This window comes from Tympanuchus pallidicinctus, unplaced genomic scaffold (genome assembly GCF_026119805.1).
Source record: "Tympanuchus pallidicinctus isolate F22 unplaced genomic scaffold, pur_lepc_1.0 scaffold3, whole genome shotgun sequence".
NCBI lineage: Eukaryota > Metazoa > Chordata > Aves > Galliformes > Phasianidae > Tympanuchus > Tympanuchus pallidicinctus.
This window is the reverse complement of record NW_026294747.1, coordinates 61401975-61423684: the sequence shown is the minus strand read 5'-3', so window position 1 is coordinate 61423684 and position 21710 is coordinate 61401975. Positions and strand designations below refer to the sequence as shown.

Sequence of the window (21710 nt, the reverse complement as noted above, 5' to 3'; positions counted from 1 at the left end):
TTAGGTAAATGCTGAAACTGAAGCACTCGATCTCTTCCTCAGCCTTGTGGAGACTCTGCCTGCTGCCACATCCTGCCTCTGCTCCCCAGCCAGAGCGAGAAGTAGCAGCAAAACCCAGAAAGGGGAACCCTACACTTCTCCTTCCCCTCCACTTGCACACTGGGTGCTGCTCAAGCTCTGGGTGCAGCTCTGGGCTGTGTAGGAGGCACCTTGCATTGCCCATCACTTGCTTGCACTTTCCCTCTCAGTGCAGGGTTGAAAGGATGCAAAAGACAGCAAACTGTAGGCAAAAATAATAATAACAATAACAATAATGGGAAAATCTCATTGTTTCTAACACCAAACTCAAGCCTCAAGTGGGAACCCTAGTAGAGATAGCTCAGTGCCTGTGTGTGTGTGTGTGTGTGTGTGTGTCTGTGTGCAAAACGGCCCGGCAGAATCCCCCAGCTTTAGCCAGGCTTTGAAAAAGATCTGGGTGGTGATTCAAAATCCAGGTTACGACCTGTGACCTTTGGATGAGAAATTGTTGCCATTTAGGATGTGTTAGGAGGTCCATCCTTTTCATCAAATGCGTGTTTCTTCTTGCTGCGGGAGGCAATCACACCGGTATATCATTAACTCGCAGAAAAGGAGGCTGTAAAAGAAGTTGATGGGGGACCTTAGCCCACACCCTGCTGGGGTCTGCTCGGAGCACAATATCCCAGCGACCATGAGATTAAGCTAAAGAGAAAAGTGAAAATGCTTTTCACGATTCACACGCCCTTTAGATTGTTTTATTAAACCATTTGAATAGGGATTTCCCTTTCGGCCGACAACGGGGCCCGGCCAATGCATAGTTCTAGGTTGCTATGACTTAGTTGGTGCTGGCTAATCACAAGTGAGGGCAAATTTCATATAAAATATCTGGGGCCATTGTCAACCTAATGCGGCGTGACAGTGCCAGCACAAAGGGGGATTCATTCACCCCAGCAGGTAATAAGGACGATTTGCCATACCAACCAGGCAGTCTCGAGGGGGGCTGTCAAATACGATCAGAGCAGCAAAATGGAGCCTCGCATTCCATTCTCAGGTGGGCGAAGGCAATCCTTTTGTTGGACCATGTTGCTTCTGATAACAGAATACAATTATTTTTCTTTTCTTGCCCATATCCTATTGACCAGCGGGGCTGTTTTGCATAGCACTCTTTGGGACTTGTCTTTTCTTCTTGCCTTCTTTCGAGGCCAGGAGAGACCCCGGTGATCCCTTTAACCTGGAAGGCGCCGTGGAGAATTTCAGCCTTGTCCTTCCCTGCTCCCTCTCCGCCTTCCCTTTTCATTAAGGACTCAGTCCTGCCACAATGAGCATGGTGTATCTCTGCTAATAACCCCCAATTGGCACACAGCTTCCTTTTGTCTCAAGCCTTCCAGGGACATCAGGCGGATGGGGAGACAAGGGCAATTTGGGGCAGTTTGAGAGACGGTGAGTTTCAGGCCTTGAGACAGAGATGAAATATTCAGAAGACATTTACGGGAGGTGGGGGGGAACCACCGCTGAGCGTTTCACACATGGCCAAGCCAACAGAAAGACAGATAAAACGTGCTTGCATTGAGCAGAGTAGGTAGGGAGACATACATGACAATGATTAGATCGACAGAGAGATTGGGCGATAGAGAAGGAGATAGGGGGATGTTTGCTTTGCGAGCAGCAGACGGGTTACTGATACCAGGCCATCCTGCTGATTTGCTTATCTTGGGGGTCTGCTTACCTGCAGTCACCTGGGGTTATTTTGACAGCAGCTAATTAGCGAGAGCATTCCAGCCCCCGACCCACCCTGCTCTGCTCAGCAGGCAGCGCGCATTGGCCCCGCTCCATGAGCTGGCTCTACCTGTTTGGGAGCACAGGCACTGGGGGTTGCAGCCTCGGTGTGCTGAGTGGAATGATAACCGTAAGCAACCAGCAAGAGAAAATAAATAAATAAATAAAAGAACAAATAAAAGCCACTGTTCGCATGCTTTAGAGGAACTCGGCCTTCAGGATTTTACAAACCGAGTTCATCCAAACCTCATTCCATCCAACGTTCTCTCTTATCCTTGGCAGGAATTGCCCATTTAATAATTTCCCTCCAATGATCTGAATCACGGCTAATCTGATCAAATGTCTTTTTAGGGCCTTTCATCTTCGCAGGGATGTGTTGACACTAGCATGCCGGTTCAGAGGAAACAAGAACTCAATCAGAACTTCGTTCAAAACACAGATGGGACCCAAACCTAACCTTTCCTTTAAGATATGCAAAAGTGTGGTTAGCTTCTTGTTATTATGCTTTGCATTTGCATAAGTCTTTGCATTTTGGGGCCTGATTTTTACAAGGATAAAATAGTCAAACAAACCCTGGAGCTGGATTTTGATGAGAAACAGTGCAGAATCAGCTGGGCATGGAGTTGGCACGGCTTCTTGTGGTGAAGGGCAGAGGCTGTGGCATCATGCAGAGCCCAGCGTGGAGCTGTGGGGGAGCTTTGTGGGATCTGTGGGCGTTCCGCACTCATGGATGCTCTGAAGCCTGCGGTGGGAGAGCTGCATGTATTCCATCCCTTTTGGAGGTTAGACCTAATATTGTTGTTTACCTGCAGCCACCAAACACTGGGATTTTTGCAAAGTAGTCTCCCCTAAGCACACAGAGAAGCCTGCTTAGGAAATGCACCTAAAGTCGAAGGGACCCAAGACAAACCTACACATCATCAAAAGGCAGCAGGTTTGGATTTCAATAGCATGTGGCTCCAAACCATTCAGATCAGTCTGCACACCTATGCCAAGACTGTCATCTTACAAAGGGCTGGTAGGGGAAAGGACTTGATCCTTCTGTGTCCAGGGATCCTGTACCATAATAGATTCTACTCTCTTAGACTCTTGTCCAAGGGATCCCATGCAATCCTGCTCTTCTGGAAAGGATTGATGGAGGTTTGAGTAGTTGTGGACATGTCTTCCCTGTGCAATACAGAGCTGCTCTGGAGAGTCCTGGAGGTACAGCCAAGACCTGCAGTACCTATAAGTCCAGATGAGGTGCTTATTAGAAGTAGCCATGGTCTGCACAGCTCAGCACACATGCAGGTTGAGGTACCAAAGCTCTCCTGGAATCATAGAACAATAGAATTACCAAGGTTGGAAGAGACCTCCAGGATCATCCAGTCCAACCATCCACTTACCACCAATATTTCCCCACTAATCCATATGCCCTGGAAGGCTCTATGCAAGAGTGACCCAAGCATGAGCATTGCTCTTTGTATAATGGGACATGATGCAGTATAGAGCAAACAGAAAAATTCTCTCTTTTGCCCTTTGCAGGCTGATAGAATACTTAAAGCTCAGCTATGGGGTGTAAGCTGAACTTTTTGACTATCCTCTATTGATAGTACACCAGATCTGGTCAGTGGTGTGAGTCATTAGAGCACAACATTTGAATGAATCCATGAGTGTTTCTTTATGTTCCATGATGTATGAATTTAGTACATTTCTGCAAATAGGGAAACTGAGGCAGGTTACATGGTTGCTCATATCCAGAGAGGGACTTTGGTCAATATTTGTAGCCCACTGGGTGATGCAATCATTGGGATCCAACCTTTCTGTAGCCTCCCTAAAGCTCCCATAGATATCTGAAAATAATTTTGAAAGCTTCCTGCCTCACTGACAGTGTTGTGATTAAATGGAAACCCAGAGCCTGGCACTTCACTACTTGGCATTTAGACTTGGAGGACCACCAAGTACAGAAAAGGAAGCTTTAAGCAAGTTCAAGATCTCTTCCTACTGCTTTGACTTTGGAAACTGCCTTACAGTGAGCATAATTATAGGCAGCATGAATACAGCATGCACTGCTGAATTTGGGAATGTGCTCTTTGGAATGTTTTGCCCTACCATCAAGAAGCATACCTTGCCCCTTTCTGTCTTGTGATGAGCGCATCCAAGGCCACTGCTTGCTCCTCTTTACCTTCCCTAGTGGGTAGAAGGGGAATCTTTAAAAACAACCCACAGCCTTGGCAAAAGGATCCCCTCTCACTGTGCTCAGAGTGTAATTGAGGAGAGTCCAGCAGCAGGCCTGGAGATGGTGATGCAGGATGTGTTGAAGTTGGCAAGGCTGTGTTGAGGGGAACATGAACACCGGGACCACTCTTGAGCAGAGCTAAAGGAAGCCTGAAGCTGAGCCAGTTAGCTTCTATAAACTCCTTTTAATTGGTTAATCTGAACTGAAATCTTATTGCTACAAGCAGGAGGAATATATCTGAGGCTATGAAAGCCAATATTTTGTTTCCAGCATTCCCACTATTTTCCCTGTGACACCTCTGTGATCCTCCCCCACTTTTACTATGGGAACAACTCTTGTTCCCCTCCAGTACTTGGACACTGGCTCTGCAGCATGGATGAATCTTTCAGACAACATGTGCCATGGGGCTCCCTGTTCCCCACTTTCACCTGGTGCTATGCCAATATTTAATAGTTCTGATTGTCATACCATTTTCTTCTTTGTGAACATAAAAATAAACTGCCTTTAGACACTTTTTATTTCACCTTTCCTCCTCCTTTCCCTGGGGGAAGAATGCATCCAATGATCAGAGGTGTGACCCTTCACTTCTTTCCCCATCAGTTTTTGCAGAAGGGATTGATCTTGTGCAAGGAGCATCATATGGGGGAAGACTTCATCTCCATGCACTGAATCCTTGGTCCTTGGCTCTGAGGGTTCTGTTGGTTGGTAGGTTTAGCAGCAGAGACTGACTGAGCTGAGGGGACTTGAGTCAAAGAGCAGGCTTCCTAATCCCTCAAAGCTCATATCACAAATTCCTCACCGTCTTTGGACAATTCCTTCCACCTCTGTAGTATCCATGATGCCTTATCCCGACCATAGTAACTAGGAGGAGACTGAGCCACTAAGAAAGGCTCTCAGTATAAGAGGTGGGGCTGTGCTGACTCCAAATTCCAGAATCGCCAGCCTGCATCCAGTTTTATTTCCAGTTTCTTTGGTTGAGGGTTTTATTTAGATTATTTTTTAATCCAGAGTCAATGTAGTGTCAACTCTTGTGCAAATCCTAGCATGAGAGCTGTGGGTTTGTATTCCCTCAGGCCAGGGAGGGAATTTAAACCCTTTCTCACACTCTCTGGGTGCATGCCCTACCAGACAAATGTTGGAAAGGCTTTACACTTTCAACCCCTCAGAGATGAGTTTTCTGAAACAGGTTGCCTGGGCATCTAAAATAGCTGATGCAACAGTTAGCTTTCTCTTCTGTGTTAGCTTTGAAAAACAAAGCAGAGAGAAAGCAGCGTGCTCCTCCTTGGAGTCCTGTTGAGCAGTTGGGACGTTTCCTTCATTTTAACCTGCTTCCTAAATAATTCTTCCAAGATCTCTAAAGAAATTGCTGGAAATTTGAAGTTTGCAGCCACATCACTGCAGTGCCATTCCTAGGGTAGGCTTGGGAGAATGATCCTCTATTCAAGAGCAGAGACACTAATGATCAACGAGGAGTGTCCAACACCTGGAGACTCTGTCCTTCACTGCTATACATCTCCAGGGGCAATCTGTGACAGTTCTGTTGTTTTCATGATGTTCATACATCATCCAGGCCAAAAAGGTACCGAGTCAGTGTTTCACTCTAAGGGCCATGTTTTAAAAGGCATGGCAGCTAAATCCTGGCAAGTAGAATGTTGCTGGCATGGGAGGCTTAGCTCCACAGAGTAGTGTGAGTAGCTGTCCTAGAGACATCAGGGTCCCATATACTGAGGAACTTCCATACTTTCAGTAGGAGCACTCAGAAAAGTGGGATGCTGAGTCCCTGTTGCTCATCTCTCTGTTCTCCAGGTTGCTGAGGTCTCCTTCCTTCCTTGGAAGGTGTACAGCCCAGAGCCACCTCAAGCAGGAGAGCCCTCTTTCTTTTCTTTCTAAGACTGCACAGATCTCACTGCTTTCTTTTAAGAAGTCCCCAGTGGAAAGAGCAGTTCCTCCCTCTCTAAGAAACATCCTAGCTCTTCCAGCTGTGGTCCAGGGCAGAGAATTTGCAGTTTCAGTTCCCAACATATCTGAGTGTGGGTTATGTGGCCCTCTCACCAGGAGCCTGCTGCTACCTCTATTCAACTGAGCAGAGAGCAAGGAAAGATGTAGGGTGTCAACAGCAGAGAAAACAGGGCTCAGTGCTATGGTACAGAAGTAGTGGACTGTGGATTTTTAAAACAGAAATGAACCATGACATTTGTCCTTCTGCTTCACCAGTCTTTTTTCCCTCACATCTGGAATATCTGTCTGACCTGGGGTTAATCTTTTAGTCACCAAGAGAAAGACTGAGGAAAAATAAGTCACTGTCTGGGCAGCAGAACCTATAAGAGCAGGTTTTGTATGTCAGACAGTCAAAATATTTATGTGGTTATTCATTTGCCTTTCTCATCACACATCTTGATGGAACCTTTGTTCAGCTCCAACGCCTTCTGCCTACGATTCTGAAGACATCACTAAACTGAGCATTGCAGGCCCCTGGGGAGATAGGCAGGGTTGTTTTCAGGTGTGTGGATAAGGAAGCAGAAGCACAGGCTGACCAAGTCCCGTAAGAAAGCTGTGCAAAAGCAGGAAATCGAATCTTATATCACATCATCTTCAGAACTTTGAATTCTTATACTGATACTGCCCAACCATATCGTTCTGCATCCTGAAATGATGCTCCTGCTGAGCACAGGGGTGTTCTACATGCACCATTCAGACTCCCAGCCTCACAGAATGGGCTCTTTAGAAAACTATTTCCAGAAATGACAGTGGATTGGTTGGACAGTCAGGTTGGAAAAGACCACTATGATCCCCAAGTCCAACCCCAACCCATCCCACCGTGCCCACTGACCACATCACTCAGTGCCACACCTCCACAGTCCTTAAACACCTCCAGGGATGGTGACCCCACCACCTCCCTGGGCAGCCTGTGCCACTACATCACTGCTCTTTCAGAGAAGTCATTCCTAATATCCAATCTGAGCCTCCCCTGGTGCAACTTGAGGCCATGACCTTTCATATTATTGAAAAGAAGCCAACCCTTGTCTTGCTCCTTTCAGGCAGTTGCAGAGAATGATGGGGTCTCCCCTGAGCCTCCTCTTCTCCAGGCTGAACCATCCCAGTTCCCTCAGCTGCTCCCCATCAAGACTTCTGCTCCAGGCCCTTCACAGCTCCATTACCCTTCTCTGGACACGTTCCAGAGCCTCACTGTCTTTCTTGTGGTGAGGTGCCCAGAACTGAAGGCAGTACCAGGGTACCTTAGATCCCCCCCAAGTCAGGGAAACTTGAGAGCAGGAGCAGGCAGGAATTAAACAAGCCAGAGCTATGGTGACCTTGTGCTGCACTGAAAACAAAGTGTTTAAGATGCTCTTAAGCCAGCATCCCCGTGAGATATGAGTCCCTAGCAACCTTCCCTTGCCAGATGACTTTCCAGAAGCCCTCTTCAAGTCCTAACGAGATGCTTGTCTCCTGCTACCAGAACCACCCAGAGAGGAATGAGGCGACCTGACCAACATACTGCACTTTCCTGTTATCTTTGCTAAGTCTCTTGCATTTTTATATGGCACCTTAATAACCCCTCATTTCCATTACAAGTGCATGCTTTCCTTCTGCTTATCTGTATCTCTATACACTCCTCCATTCCTGCAGCCACACCGCCTCCAGCTACAACCTGGGGAGCTCTCTGGTGCTCCATAGGGTCATGTCTGCTCGGTAATGGGAGTTCAGTCCCATAACTGGGGAGGTGGCAGGACGTGATTCAGGCGATGGCTCTCCTCCATCTGCGTCAATATTGAACTTGCTGCCTGAAGTTAGGGGCAGGAGAAGTAAACCCAGTGCCCTAATTTCATGCAGTCATTAAAGAGATTGGCTGCAACTTTCTCAAGAGACAAACTCCTAACCTCAGTGCCCGGGGCCAGATTTCAGCTTTGCTCTGCCTGCCTGCATTCCCCAGGTAGTTACCATCAGATACAATGCTATTTGCTTCCTGTTGTGTGCTGTTAAGTGGTGGCTGCACTCCACCCCAGGGGTGGCTGCATTTCAAAAGCAGGGGAGTGATTACGGCATATACAGGCTGTAAAAGGCAGTGGGCTTTTTTCTTTTTTTTTCTTTTTTTTTTCTTTTTTTTCTGGGAAGAGAAGAACCAAGTATAATTTGGAGCTTCTTAAGGCAAATCCTATCAATACCTTCCCGGAGCTGAAGGCTTTCAGTAAGGGCCAGCAGCACTGCACAGTTGATGTAATGGACTGGGATTTAGGCAGAGCTGGGTACCTGCAGAAAAAGCTGTGCTCCTGTGCTCCACTGTTTAGTTGTGCCAAAGCCCTGCAAAAGGCAGAAGTTTTGCAGCCCCTCTGCCAGCATTGCCTGATGCTCCCTGGGTTTTGAAGAGCTCTGCAGCTGCATGCAGGGAAACACCTCTTTTCTGAGCTCATGAATCCCTCCAAAGCCCAGCTAGAATGCAGGACCTGTGGACTCCTAACCCTCCTAACACAGGGCTACTCCTCTCACACACACTCAGGACAAAGCCTTCTGTACAAACACTGTGGTTGCAGCTGCTTTCTTTTCAGTCCTAGCCCAGGGGATTCTCCAAGGCATTTGCAAACATCCTCTTCTGTCAACCTCTTCTCCCATGTAACAGCGATAAGACAAGAGGGGATGGCCTCAAGTTGTGCCAGGGAGGTTCAGGTTGGATATTTGGAAAAACTTCTCAGAAAGAGCAGTGAGGCAGTGGCACGGGCTGCCCAGGGAGGTGGTGGGGTCACCATCCCTGAAGATGTTTGAGGACCGTGTGGCACTGAGGGATGTAGTCAGTGGGCATGGTGGGATGGGTTGCAGTTGGACTTGGGGATCATAGTGGTCTTTTCCAACCTGATGATTCTATGATTTTCTGATCATATGAAAAATTTTAGGATTAGTTAGGCTGCAGCTGGAGGCAGCAGAGATGGTTCAGCTATTCTCTGGTCACTGTATCCTCCAACTCTCTGCCAGAGGATAATGGAACTCATCCTAGCAGTTTAACTGACTGGATTCTGTGAGAAGCATTTGCCTTTCACAGGCCATGGGACTGGCCATTGATCTCCTTGGAGACACCATATCAACCTCCCCATGGCAGAGGTTTAGTTTCTGGATAACATTTGAGCTTAGGCAAGAGCAAAGTGCTGAGTCCTCAGTCCTGTTAGAACTGGACTCACCTGGTCATGCTCTGAAGCCAAGCTTTTGCACAACCAAAGAGCTGCATGGTCACCAGCTTTGGGATCCTTCAGGGTGGAGAGATGCTGAATAGGGATTTTTAAAAATCACATTGTGGAACTGAGTGTTCCTTTGGTTCTGGCTCCCAGGGACTTACTAACCTCATGATGCGCAGCAACGTTGTGTTCCAGGACATTGCTCATACCTTCTGCTTGTAAGTTCATGCACATTATTTGATTTGCCTATTGCTGTGTTTGGTAGTCTTCCCAAAGCAAAGCAGCACTGCACAAGTTCTTGCTTAAGCCTTCAGTCCAGACGAGACTTCTCTGCAAGCGTGCAGGTTTGATTTCTCCCTGAGAACACACTGGTATTTTGGCTTGGCATATTAAACTCTCCTTGTGTTTGTAAAGCCTGGAAGCATCTAGAAATTAAAGATCAAGCCAAAATGCCCTGGGAAAGCTCAGATCAGCAAAAAGTGGTGCAGAGAACATTAGGGAGGATTTGTGGAGGTATATCATCAGATGAAGCAAAGCTCGATGAAAGTTGGTGAAGCTGCATCAACTGGAAACTGACCTCCTACCTTCATGGGTCCAGTCATGTTTCAGTACTGTCCTATTCTGATCATTCAACCATTCAAAAGGTTCTTGGTCAATTGGTCTATAGGCAGGAGATGAGCTCGTGTGGTAAAATATACAAGGTTAAAGGAGGCAGGTTAGCAGAACCATTGTCTTCTTAGAACTGCCTCAAGGGATTGAGAACAATCTTTTTTTAATGATAAAATGTTATTTTCCTGAAGCCAAAACGCATTGCAGAGGTGTTTGCTGAGGTGTAGTGATGAACTCCATGGTCATTTCCAGTGAGTGAAAAGACAGAATGAAATGAAAACTGAAAATAAAGCCGATCCTTTGGTACATTCCTATTTTCAAAGCAGTTTGAAAGGTTTTCTTTTCAGTATATTGTGGAAAAAGCACTGGAAACCGGGAAAGCCAGGCCAACACTGAGCTGCCCTTCTCCTCCCATCTCTGTCTATGATGAAAGGCTGTCAAGGAAGGTTTCCTCAGAGGTCGTTGAAACTTTTGGCTGATCCCAACCAGCATATGAGGCAATGGACAGAAAAGGAGAGATCATTCCAGTCCCCTTGGCCAGGAATTTAGTTAGGCAAAGTGAGCAAAGCGTTAGGAACCTGGATGATGCCATATGCTGAGCACCGTCTCCAAGGTGGCTTTAGAGTGGAGGGTGGGGTTAATGCTTAGTTAGATAAGGAAGCATCTGTCCATCCTGATATTCACCCACCTTCCAGCCATCAGCAGCTGTCCCAGTGAAGGAGCATTGAGTGTTGGTCTCACCATGAAATACAAAGGTTCATGTTAACTGTAGATTTGCATTTTTATGGCCCAAATTCTACTCATTAGAAGTCAACACTGAGGCTCTGTGCATGGCTAAGTGATGCGCTGCCTGCAAATTAGTATGTAATATAATTTATATGCCCTGAGATATTTCATTTTTGTTTGCTTTTTGTTTTGCCATAGCTCCATCCTAAGAACTTACACAGAATCACAGAATGGCCAGGGTTGGAAGGGACCTCAAGGATCATGAATCTCCAATCCCTGACTACATGCAGGGCCACCAACCTCCACATTTCATAGCAGCCCAGGCTGCCCAGGGCCCCATCCAACCTGGCCTTGCACACCTCCAGGGATGGATGGGGCATCCACAGCCTCTCTGGGCAGCTGTTCCAGCACCTCACTGCTCTCATAGCACAGAATTTCCCCCTGACATCCATCCTCAATCTCCCCTCCCTCAACTTCAAACCATTTCCCCTCGTCCTGCTGTCATCTCCCCTTTCCAAGAGTTGACTCCCCTCCTGTTTGTAGGCTCCCTTTAGATACTGCAGGCTGCACTGAGGTCACCCTGCAGCCTTCTTTTCTCCAAGCTAAACAAGCCCAGCTCCCTCAGCCTGTCTTCATAGGGGAGGTGCTCCAGTCCCCTGATCATCTCTTTGGCTCTTCTCTGGACTCTCTCCAACAGCTCCCTGTTTTAACTTAGTTAAATTGTGTTTTCTGACCTCAGTGAGCTTGCATCCAGCCTGGTCACTCAGACAAACTGTGAATGCCCCATCCCTGGAGGTTCTCAAGGCCAGGTTGGATGGGGCTCTGGGCAGCCTGACCTGGTGAGGGGCAACTCTGCTTATGGCAAAGGAGTTGGAACTGAATGATCTTTAAGATTTTTTCCAACCCAAGCCAATCTATGATTCTACAGTTGCCTAGTGTAAGGCAATGTCTGCACCACAGATAAGAGGAGAGTTTCGTGGCTTTCTGCCATGCCCTCAAGAGAAGATGTTCAGCCTTGATCATGGCCACACGTGGTCCTTTTGCAGGCCAATGTTCACCGATTTCTTTCTTTCACAGCTACCAGGGAATCCGCCTTCGTCCATGCCATTGCTTCTGCAGGAGTGGCTTTTGCAGTCACCAGGTCCTGTGCCGAAGGCTCGGCCACCATCTGCGGCTGTGACACTCGTCATAAGGGCTCTCCAGGGGAAGGCTGGAAATGGGGAGGCTGCAGTGAGGACGTGGAGTTTGGGAGCATGGTGTCTCGGGAATTCGCTGATGCCCGAGAGAACAGACCGGATGCTCGGTCAGCCATGAACAGGCACAACAATGAAGCTGGAAGGACCGTAAGGACATTTGTTTTTACCTTTCTTGATCTCCTGTACTGATTTCTTATCTCCAGAGGGAACTAAGAGGAGTAATCAAACATAAATCTGGGCTGCTTTATGTCATGAAGTGGTGATACATGTCCCAGAATTGTTCTTTGCTGGGAGGTGACCAATGTATCCTTGTGCCTGGTCTTAAAGTAAATTCACCCACTCAGATGTAAAAGTCTAACTTGGAGTTAATTGTCCATATCACTCCGTAGTAAGTGGATCATGGTGGAATATGAAGTTTTGGATCTTGAAATAGCTCAGTTGGGTGATGCCCTATTTGTACTTGGGTATAGGAAGGAGAGCTGTATGGCCAGAGATGTCTGTACTGTAGACATCTGAAGTTAAGAGAGATGGACCAAAGTTTATGGGCAGGATTCAGCTGGTTAAGCAAAGGCAATTTAGTTTAACCCAAGGAAGATATTCTGAAGCATCCCGTCTGTCCTTGGACTTGTAATGGGAAAGACTGTGGGCCTTCTGGAGGTCCTCTTCCATCTGTGATCTGATGCCTTGGACACTCAAGGAGCTCAGAAACGATATTATGTCCTTGTGTTTTGGCAGCTGAATCCTAATCTGAGTGCAGCAATCATGCAGAACACGTGCATCCAGGCCTTGCTTTAAAAGAACTCAGCTGCCTAAAGTGAGATTTAGGTAGCCAAATGTACAACTGCAGACCCCTTATTTCATACTACAGACCTATAAAATCTATCTATATCTCAGCTTGTGCCTCAGAAGTCTCCAGCATTTGTACGACTCCGGGCATGTTGTGTAGAAGGGCCCATCCTGGTGGAGAAAGCTGAGTCAATGGTGTCTGTGGATTGTGATCCTGCAGGAGCTCTTGAAGGGAACCCAATGGTTTGGAGCCTTTTCCCCTGCTATCCCCATCCTGCCCTGTAGACTTGAGGGTGGAGAAAAGCAGGAGAGCATTTTCCACCACCCCTCTTCTCAACAGTGTTCTATTTCCCAGGGAATATTTAAAGGAAAATGAGAGAGAATGTGACTCTGGTGCCTTCAGATTTAACATGGACCATGCCCCAAAGCCAGCTAGTGCGTTTTCATTTCTGCCACTGAAAAAAATGTATGAGGGAACTGAAAGTATGAAGTTTTGCTCTCATCACCATGCTGACTCATAAACAGTGAATCTTTTTTGTAAGGTGGAAAAGTCCCTATCACAGGACATTCTCTTTTTATCTCAAGAACAGTCCATGAACGCCCAAAGAACATAATTTATTGGAAACAATTTGTGGATGTGTTTGCTGATGTGGATCTTTCCACTGCTCTTATGAGATAGCTGCTTTTCTTTCTCATGTAGTAAACTCAAATTAGTTCATCCCTCAGTGGAAGAAAGATACCTCACTGCAATCAAAAGAGGTTAATGTGGTCTTTTTCCTTCCGGATAAGCCCTCACACATACCTAGGAGGATGTATGACTGTGCAGAGCCATAGCAAAGCCAGCACAGCTGTGCAATGCTAGGAAGCCTTTGTTTTGTGTGAGATCTTCAGGTGGATGCCGTCTAACCTCTGTGGAGTTATTCCACCTCACACCATAAGACAGCTGGTCTGAAACATGGAGTACAGTTTATCAAGATAAAGAAATACCACCTGAAACAGAACTTGTCTGCAAGACAAATACAATGCGGTTTCCTCAAGCCCTGACCCAAATTATCCCAGGTAACCCAAGGCACTGTGCATTCCTGGGATAGGTGATGAGATACAGAGGGCTGTGGGGAAGCTGGGTAGGATGAAAAGGAGGGATTTAAAGTGAGAATCTCAGAAAAAGATGCGCTGTGAGCAAAATCCCTATGATCTCAGTTCTGGAGAGGTCTTATGACTGTCAGTTTTGGCACTGATTTGTCTCTGGATCTTCTACAGATTTCAACCATTCTGAACATCTGAAATCCTCTGCTTTATGGAATGGTGTTTGTCATTCTCACCATGCCAGCACCCATGGGTAGCTGTTCCAACCCTCCATGCTCAAGTGGTTTGAGCTAAGCTTGAGCCCATAGGCAGTGTTTCATATTAGTTCCCATATGAGTTCAAACCCTACCACCAGGCCAGCAGCTTTGATTAAGTTCAGCATGATTACACAGACCAAACGTTTTGTGGTTCTCTCTCATTGCTAATTACAACCTCTTTTGTGGCATGTGATACTCTGTAAATAACACAGGAAAGCACCTGGTGAACATCAAGGTGCTGAATCATGGCAAATCTCTTGGACTCAGGCTGCCACTCGTCTGTTCACGTACCCAGAAATTTGCTGATCAGTCTGAAAGTGCAGATTATCAAGTGAGTTGCATAAGGCTGACAATACCTGAGGGCAGCATCAATAGAAACCTCTGGACTAATTTTATGAGTGGTGAGGGCAACCAATGATCAATAATCTCCCTCCCACATATTCTAGGACAGTGCTTTATGTTGAAATGTGAGCTTTTCAAATTCAGAAGTTGAGATCCTAATTTTTTTTTTCTCTTCTAAATGGTCTTAAGAAAGTTGTATTTGCTTGAAAATAAATGATGCGTTAGTCTTCAGGTTTCTGAACACAGCTACCACTGTGGAAACTTGTTTGATGAAGCAAACATGAAAACATACGTAATAAATGGAGTTATGGTCTGGATGTTTAGGACATTTCTCATTCCTTTGATTTTCAAATGGAATAGCAGTGTATTTCACTGCTGAATGCATTGTTTTAGTAGGTTTCTCCATTCTTTGCTTTTCTGCATGTTCAAATCATGTTCTTGGGTGACAACACTGAAATATTCATATATGAACACAGGTAGGAAAATGAAAGCAATTGATAGGTGTTTAAAATTGAGGTGAGAATCTGAGATAGCTACTGAAAATAACAAGTTGTGAATGTTTTGTTTGCCTCAGTACCTTAGCAGCGCTCTGACTGAGGGAAAAAGATGATTCTTGTTCACAAGGTGCAAATGTATCTATGGAAACACAGCTTTAGATGTGTAGGATTCTATGATTCCAAATGCTGGCTGAATTGGTAAATGCAGTATGTATTTCGATGGCAGGCTAATGTCTTCCCTCTTCTTTGCTTTTTCTTGTCTTCTCTTTTCCAGTCCATTATAGAACTCATGCATCTGAAGTGCAAATGTCACGGCCTCTCGGGCAGCTGTGAAGTGAAGACCTGCTGGTGGTCTCAGCCTGACTTCAGGGTCATCGGGGATTACCTGAAGGACAAATACGACAGCGCTTCGGAAATGGTGGTGGAAAAACACCGGGAATCCCGTGGTTGGGTCGAGACCCTGCGGCCCAAATACAACTTCTTCAAGGCCCCGACTGAGAAGGACCTGGTTTACTATGAGAACTCACCCAACTTTTGTGAGCCCAACCCTGAGACGGGTTCCTTCGGGACTCGTGACAGGATCTGTAACGTCACTTCCCATGGGATTGACGGCTGTGACCTTTTGTGCTGCGGCCGCGGGCACAACACGAGGACTGAGAAACGGAAAGAGAAGTGCCACTGTATCTTCCACTGGTGCTGCTACGTCCGCTGCCAGGAATGCATACGAGTCTACGATGTCCACACGTGCAAGTAAAGCAGGCAAGCCCCTTTGCAGGGCTCCAAGAGGAGAAACAGATTCGAGCCTACTTCCTTCGAGGTTGGAGACAAGAGAGAAGTCTACTTTTTTGATAATAAAAGAATTAAAAAAAAACAAAAAAAATTAAAGGCTAAAAACTGGTTGGATAGAATAGGTCTAATGACTTCTGGGCTATCCTGAGGTTCATCTGGCGGTCACACAAGTTACGCCGCAATGATGCATCACGCAGGAGACAGCGGCTTTTTAGCTGGCCAGCAACGCAGAGCTGGAAAGAAGAGCATCAGCAAAAGCATGGATTGGCTCTGCTCTCGCCCACCTGAAGTGATTTGTGTGATTAAGTGTCCTTTGAAAGACTTGCATCTTCCTAGATATCTCCTTTTCCCTCAGCCAGAGAAAGGCTGTGTTGGACACCAGCACTAAGCTTTCTGAGATCTATCTACATACTCAAACGGCCAGACTCTGTGCATAAGAGCAACAACAACAACAGCAAAAGAAATAAAAGCAGATAAGTTAATGATGTAAAAAAAAAAAAGGAATGAAATTCTCCTTTACTTTTGCCCTGGAACCAGAGAAGTCTAGAAATATATGATAGAGCTGTAGAGTGGGCAGGCTCTTCGCGTGAACTTTTTAGCATAGTAGCTTCTGCCAAATTTGACATAGGATGCAGTGGCACCTACACAGAGGGAGGGAGGGAGAAGGCGAAGGAAAGGGAGAGAGAACTGCCAGTGATTTCCTGCAAATGCCTTGTTGGTGCACAAGGTGACGTGCTTGGTACAGAAAAGTTCAGAACCTGGTATGTGAAGGGAAGAGGACTCCGTGTGTGCGTTGAGAAGGAGATGGTCCCACAGGAGATGGTGGGGCGTGTTGTTCCACCTGTGTCCCAGTACGAGGCTCAGCCAGTGAGTTTTCATTGTGGACATGGTGCAGGGCTATTCTCCTTGGGATGAACTCTTGCTGCTGGGAAGAGGACATCTGGCTCCTCAGCATCCTGGCTTGCTCCAGAAGAGGAGGAAAGGGAAAATGTTTATTTCTCCCACGCCATCACCAAGAGTGGAAAGTGCACTTGGTCCATCCACTCTCCGCACCTCATGCAGGCTTCCCCTGGGCACTTAGCAAAACCCTTAGACCACAGATATGTCAGGAATTTGACTCTGAATGACAATTTGTCACCTGTGCATTTACATGACAGTGACCCAAACTTCATCCCCAAAGCTGGAGCAGTTTCAGCCTCTCCCCAAATTTGGTTCCTCACCTACTTTCTACAGCCATTCCCATCTCTAAAAGTGGCACAGATTAAGATATATGGAATCCAGACTCCGAATCAGCTCAGAGTTTGGACACAGAGCCAAATCTCTACTGTGCAGTGTTGCCCCATCTCTGTTGAACACTTCCAACTCCCCTTCTATACATGTTACTCTACTTTTAATTTCATATTGCCAGGTACAGAAAGAGCTCTCACTTCTGATGCAAGCATCAAGGCTTCCTTAAACCATGTGGGTATCGGGCCAAACTCTCAGCCCATTGCCTTGGTATTTACAACACCAGAGTTATTCCTGTTCATTACTGGCATAAATGAGTACTGAATCAAACATGGAGTTGTAGTCTGTTTAACTTCTAATGTGCTTGCCCAATGTCCTCTTTGTATTACTCATACCTTGAGTTCCTATCTTTGGAAAAAGACCAAGGATTGACATTTTTTCTTTCCTATCAATCCAGGGAGTGAAATGAGTTGTGATTCATCTCCCAGTGAATCACAGGAGTCTTTTCATGGACAGCAAAGCAATGTAATTATGACTGTTGGCTAGTTCAGCCCTGGAAGTTTATGTAGAGAAACCAGAGTGCTCTTCTCTCCCAGAATGTCAGCTTATTCCCAGAACTGAGAGAATATGCAGAAGAGATAGGGAATGAACAGAGCTTAATCAGAAAACAGGAAGAAATGAGGCCTCCAAGGGTTGTCTCTGAGTCAAGGCATCTCCTGAGACTACTCCTAGGCTGGTGCAGTTTGTGCATCACTGTATGTCTCAGGGCTGTGCCCAAGGACACAAGCAAGTTCTGTGTATTGGTGGAAGCACTTCTATTGGTGCACTGCAAAATAGCTGCAATGAAATGAGAGGAGATATACAGGAGAGAGGGAAGGAAAGATCAAAAGAGAGAAGGAAAGAAATGGAAAGAGAAACAACTGATCTGTACATGTGAACACTGCATACAGTGGATGGCCACACATCATCTGGTAGAAAGCAACAGATGACTAAAAATTGAGAAAAAGATGAACCAATGGATGGATAGATGCCTGATTTTTATAAAACAGTCAAGTGGAAAAGAAAAATCTGATCGTTATAGCAAATGGAAAAGAAGGCCATTGCAGGGGGGCATTGCCACAGTAACAGATATTCAGACACAAACTGTCAGGAAAGAAAACTCTGTGAAGGCACTGATGAATTGTAAAGATGGGATAAGGGAAGATAAGTCTGATTTATTTAATATAATGCAGTGCTAGCAGTCTCAGTAAGAGATGTTAGACATCTCCTGCCAGAGACTTCTATCCAAACAGTAAGAATGCAAATTGCTGCAGGTGATGTTCTGTGTCAAACCATTGGCTTCAGCAGGATCACACCCACCACCAAATTTACCTTAATATCTTTAAGCAAGGTGCTTTCACATTCCTTCTTGCACACCATGCCAGTGAAGGAATGGGTCAAAGGATATGGCTTCTTTGCATGGGAGTTGGATTCTGACCCCATGCCATCCTCAGCATGCTGACATTCACAGTTCCTGCATTTGCACCAGAATCAAGCTCAACATCACTAGTGGGTGGAGCTCTTTGGGAAGCATGGGGAAAAAAATAGACGTCTGCTGAGCAAATGCCTCTTAATGGTGAAGAAACAGCTTTTTGACTGCAGTAGTGGGATCTATTTCTATGTCTGTGTCAAAGTCAAGCATCTACTCTAAACTATTTGTCTAATTTTCTACTAGGATCAATGGAAAGACACAAACAAGTGCAGAAGGTGATTCATCATGGGCTAGGATGGTATCTAAGCTGGGTTTGGTAAATTGCCCTCTGGATGTACCTCTGTCTTTCCACTGACCTGAGCTGATGAGCTCATACAAGATGATGAACTTTCAGACTGAGTACAGTCTGATGATGTGAAGTCCACCATGAGTCAAAGAGGTGAAGCTACAATCTGATCATCAGCTGAGATGGGCTGGAAGCTACTCCTTCTTTTAAAGCTGGGGTCAGGCTCAGTGCTTGGGGACTTCCAGCCCATTCAAAGTATTTTTAACAAAGCCTATGCATATTTAATAGGTTTTATTATGTAATTAGTCATCTACTAATAGTAGTAAGGGGTTGTATAGTGTAAGGGATTGAGCAGCTGCTATTGAAGTCAATGACATATGCCTCTCTGTATTCTGCTCATGACCTCATGTCCATCTGAGGGTTCTAGTCCAAGGTCTGACTCTACCCATGTGGAGGGGAAAAGGAGCTCCTGCTAAGGGTCTAGGAGTAAGGGATTGATGAGTATACATGCTAAGCCTGCATCTGGCCCCATGGCTTTGGAGAAATCACTCTGGACCTCAATAGTTTATGCACATCAATTCAGGAAATGTGTTTGAAAAACTAAGATCCCACTCTGTTATCTTCTCTTGGCGTCTCATATCAGGGTTCCCACTGCAATGAGCACTGCGGTGCCATCCCTCCCTATCTGTCATCTCAGATACATGGGGCCTCATTTAGAGAACTTTCTAGATGCAACCCAAAGCCTTCTTCTGCCTCAGTTTCTCCAAGTCTTTCAGAATGGTAGGGTCTTCCTCGCAGAGGAGATTTTGGGTTTTGTTCAATGATACAAACGTCTAGCCACATTTTAGGGCCTGAAATGTTCTATTGGAATGCAGCTGTTGCTCCAATGGCATGGGACTCCCACAGGTCCTGTGTCACACGTGCTAAATCTAGTCAGTTGTGCCAGAGACCATGGGGTACCCAAAAGGACTCATGTCTCACGATGTCTGTGCATAGATGCTTGAATTGCTCACTTATCTGGTGATGGTTTTCTGGAAACTTCCTTCCCCCTCAGCTTGTGCTTGTGTGTACTCAAAAGGAAAAGATCATTCATCCCCGACTCAACCTCCATGGTCCCTGGTGCCCTTCCCTTCAGCCTTCACTTGTGGTGAGGTTTATAGTAAGAATATCATCCAGAAAAGTAACACACAAGTAAAAAATAAAAATAAAGGTATATAATTTAATTCCTCTTACAGCTGCTATCCAGCCTTTCCTTTTGCTGAGCAGATGGGCTTGATGGCCGCCATCGGTTCTGCATCCAACCTTGTTCGAGTCAGCAGAGTTACATGCAAGGGGAGAATTTGGTCTCATCTCTTTTCTTTCTATGAAAGAAACTGAACATGTAGGAGCTTTTTGTTGTCTCAGTTTAGTTCTAGAATTTGGAGATGTCTCTGTCACAGAGAACAAAAATACACGTGAGGAGGAGAAAGCATGTTTTCTATTACTGTCTCCTATCTCTTTTAGATGAGTGCCACGCTCAGCACTTCTCCAAAATATTTCAGAAGTCTCCCAAATTATTTTCACTCCTTACAAGGAGCTTCATGTGCACGAAGAAGGCGGTCAGAGTTCAATCTTGAGAGGGGACTGCAGGGACTGCCACACCACAGAATGCCATTTGAGGCAGAAATCTCTGAGTTAGCACCAGGCACATCAACCCTGTTGACCTCATAGTACAATTTCATTTGATATTCAGTCTAAAATACGTTTGAATTTTCTGTGCCTTTAGCTCTATTGCCACAGGAATGTCCATGGATTGTAACGCATTTGTCACGTGTGTTTGTGTTTGCCATTTCCCCACCTTAAATTCAAAAACTGGAGAAACGCTTTCTAGTCTTATGGGCTCTGGGTCACATTTTAGCTTCAAGGAAAGGCTTCAGTGCAGAAAATTTGTGGGTATTCAGGGTAACAGCTTGAGTACTATGCAGGAGCTGGGAGTCATGAATCCAGTCCTGGGTTCTGTGCTATGGAAATTAGTTCAGGCTTCCCTCTATGCCTTAATGATAGGCTTCAGGAAGATAATATAGGGCCACAAAAAGGCCACAATCAAACTGCCCTGCAGCCATCAACCACAGGCTAAAACTAATAAACAGCATCAGCTGCCCATAGGAAAATGACTCCTGGCTCCTCCTCAGAACTGCTGGTTGTTTGGGAGAACAGCTGTACAGAGAGTGCAGATGATGAGAGAGGATGTGAGCTGGGTGGGAGGAGGCCCTGTCTCTTCTCCATAGCTGTACTTCTGTTCTCCATCTCTCCCCAAGCTAAATCTTGTCTGTTACAACGGAGACTTAGCACAGGAGAGAATCTCTTCTAGATTTCCCTTATCCCATGGGGCAGCAGTGGTGGGATCTGGCTCCCTTTTTGCACAATGGTCTTTCTGCATGGCTTAACTCCCCATTACGTTTCCAGCTCTATCTTATGTGCTCTGACAAAAGCTAATGAACTGCACTTCATCGCTGCCCAGCACTGGGACAGGATCCTGCAGTCTCAGTTCTCTGTTAGCTGCTGCTGGGTGCAGGCATTTCCATTTGGAGGGAGGCAGAGGCTCTGCTGGCCTCTATTTTGAGAAATGGGGGAATTTTTCTCAAGCACTAATGGGAGGCCGGAATCTGACTCCCAGGCAGTGGTACCTGAGAATGGGATTCAGGAAATGTAGGTATCTACATGTGAGCTGGGTCCTTGAAGTCCCATACAAGCAATGATGATGAGATTTGCCTAAATGTAGCATGTAGGGCTGAACTGAATTATTGAAAATAGGCACCTAGAGTCATTTTGGATGCCCCAGGGTATCCCAATGGCTTCTGGCAGCTGCTCTTGAAGAGGTGCAGCCTCCCCTCAAGTCCCATGGCATATTTGCCAGCCCCATGCAGATGTCTGAGAAACCCTAGGGCATCTCAGATGGCACTAGATGTCTATGCACGAGCAACCCAGTTGATCTCCTAGTCAGTACACAGTGAAGGCTAGAGAACAATTCAGCTGGCCAAATGTCAGTGGCCACCATAGGGCAGGTTGAACGCTCTGCACCCCACTGATTGTGCTGACGATCCCCATAAAATATGGGTCTTTAGACACTAAGATAGAAATCTGTGTCTGAGCTCAGCTCTGCTCCCACTTTGATATAAAATAGGAGGCATCGTTTCCATAATGCCCAACTTACAAGCATTCCATAGGGAGCAGAAATGGGACCTATTCTGTAAAAATAGTTGAAACCAATTTACTGAACGGTAT

The 21710-nt window shown here is 46.0% G+C and overlaps 1 protein-coding gene across 1 annotated transcript in view; it reads left to right on the top strand.

The window, feature by feature from the left end:
* WNT3A (Wnt family member 3A) overlaps window positions 1–15427 on the top strand; it is an 82206-nt gene extending 66779 nt beyond the window's left edge. The window contains exons 3-4 of the mRNA XM_052695107.1: window positions 11587–11852; window positions 14948–15427. Of these exons, the coding sequence (XP_052551067.1) occupies window positions 11587–11852; window positions 14948–15427 (746 nt within the window). The remainder of the gene's footprint in view (window positions 1–11586; window positions 11853–14947) is intronic.
* The last annotated feature ends 6283 nt before the right edge of the window (window positions 15428–21710 follow it).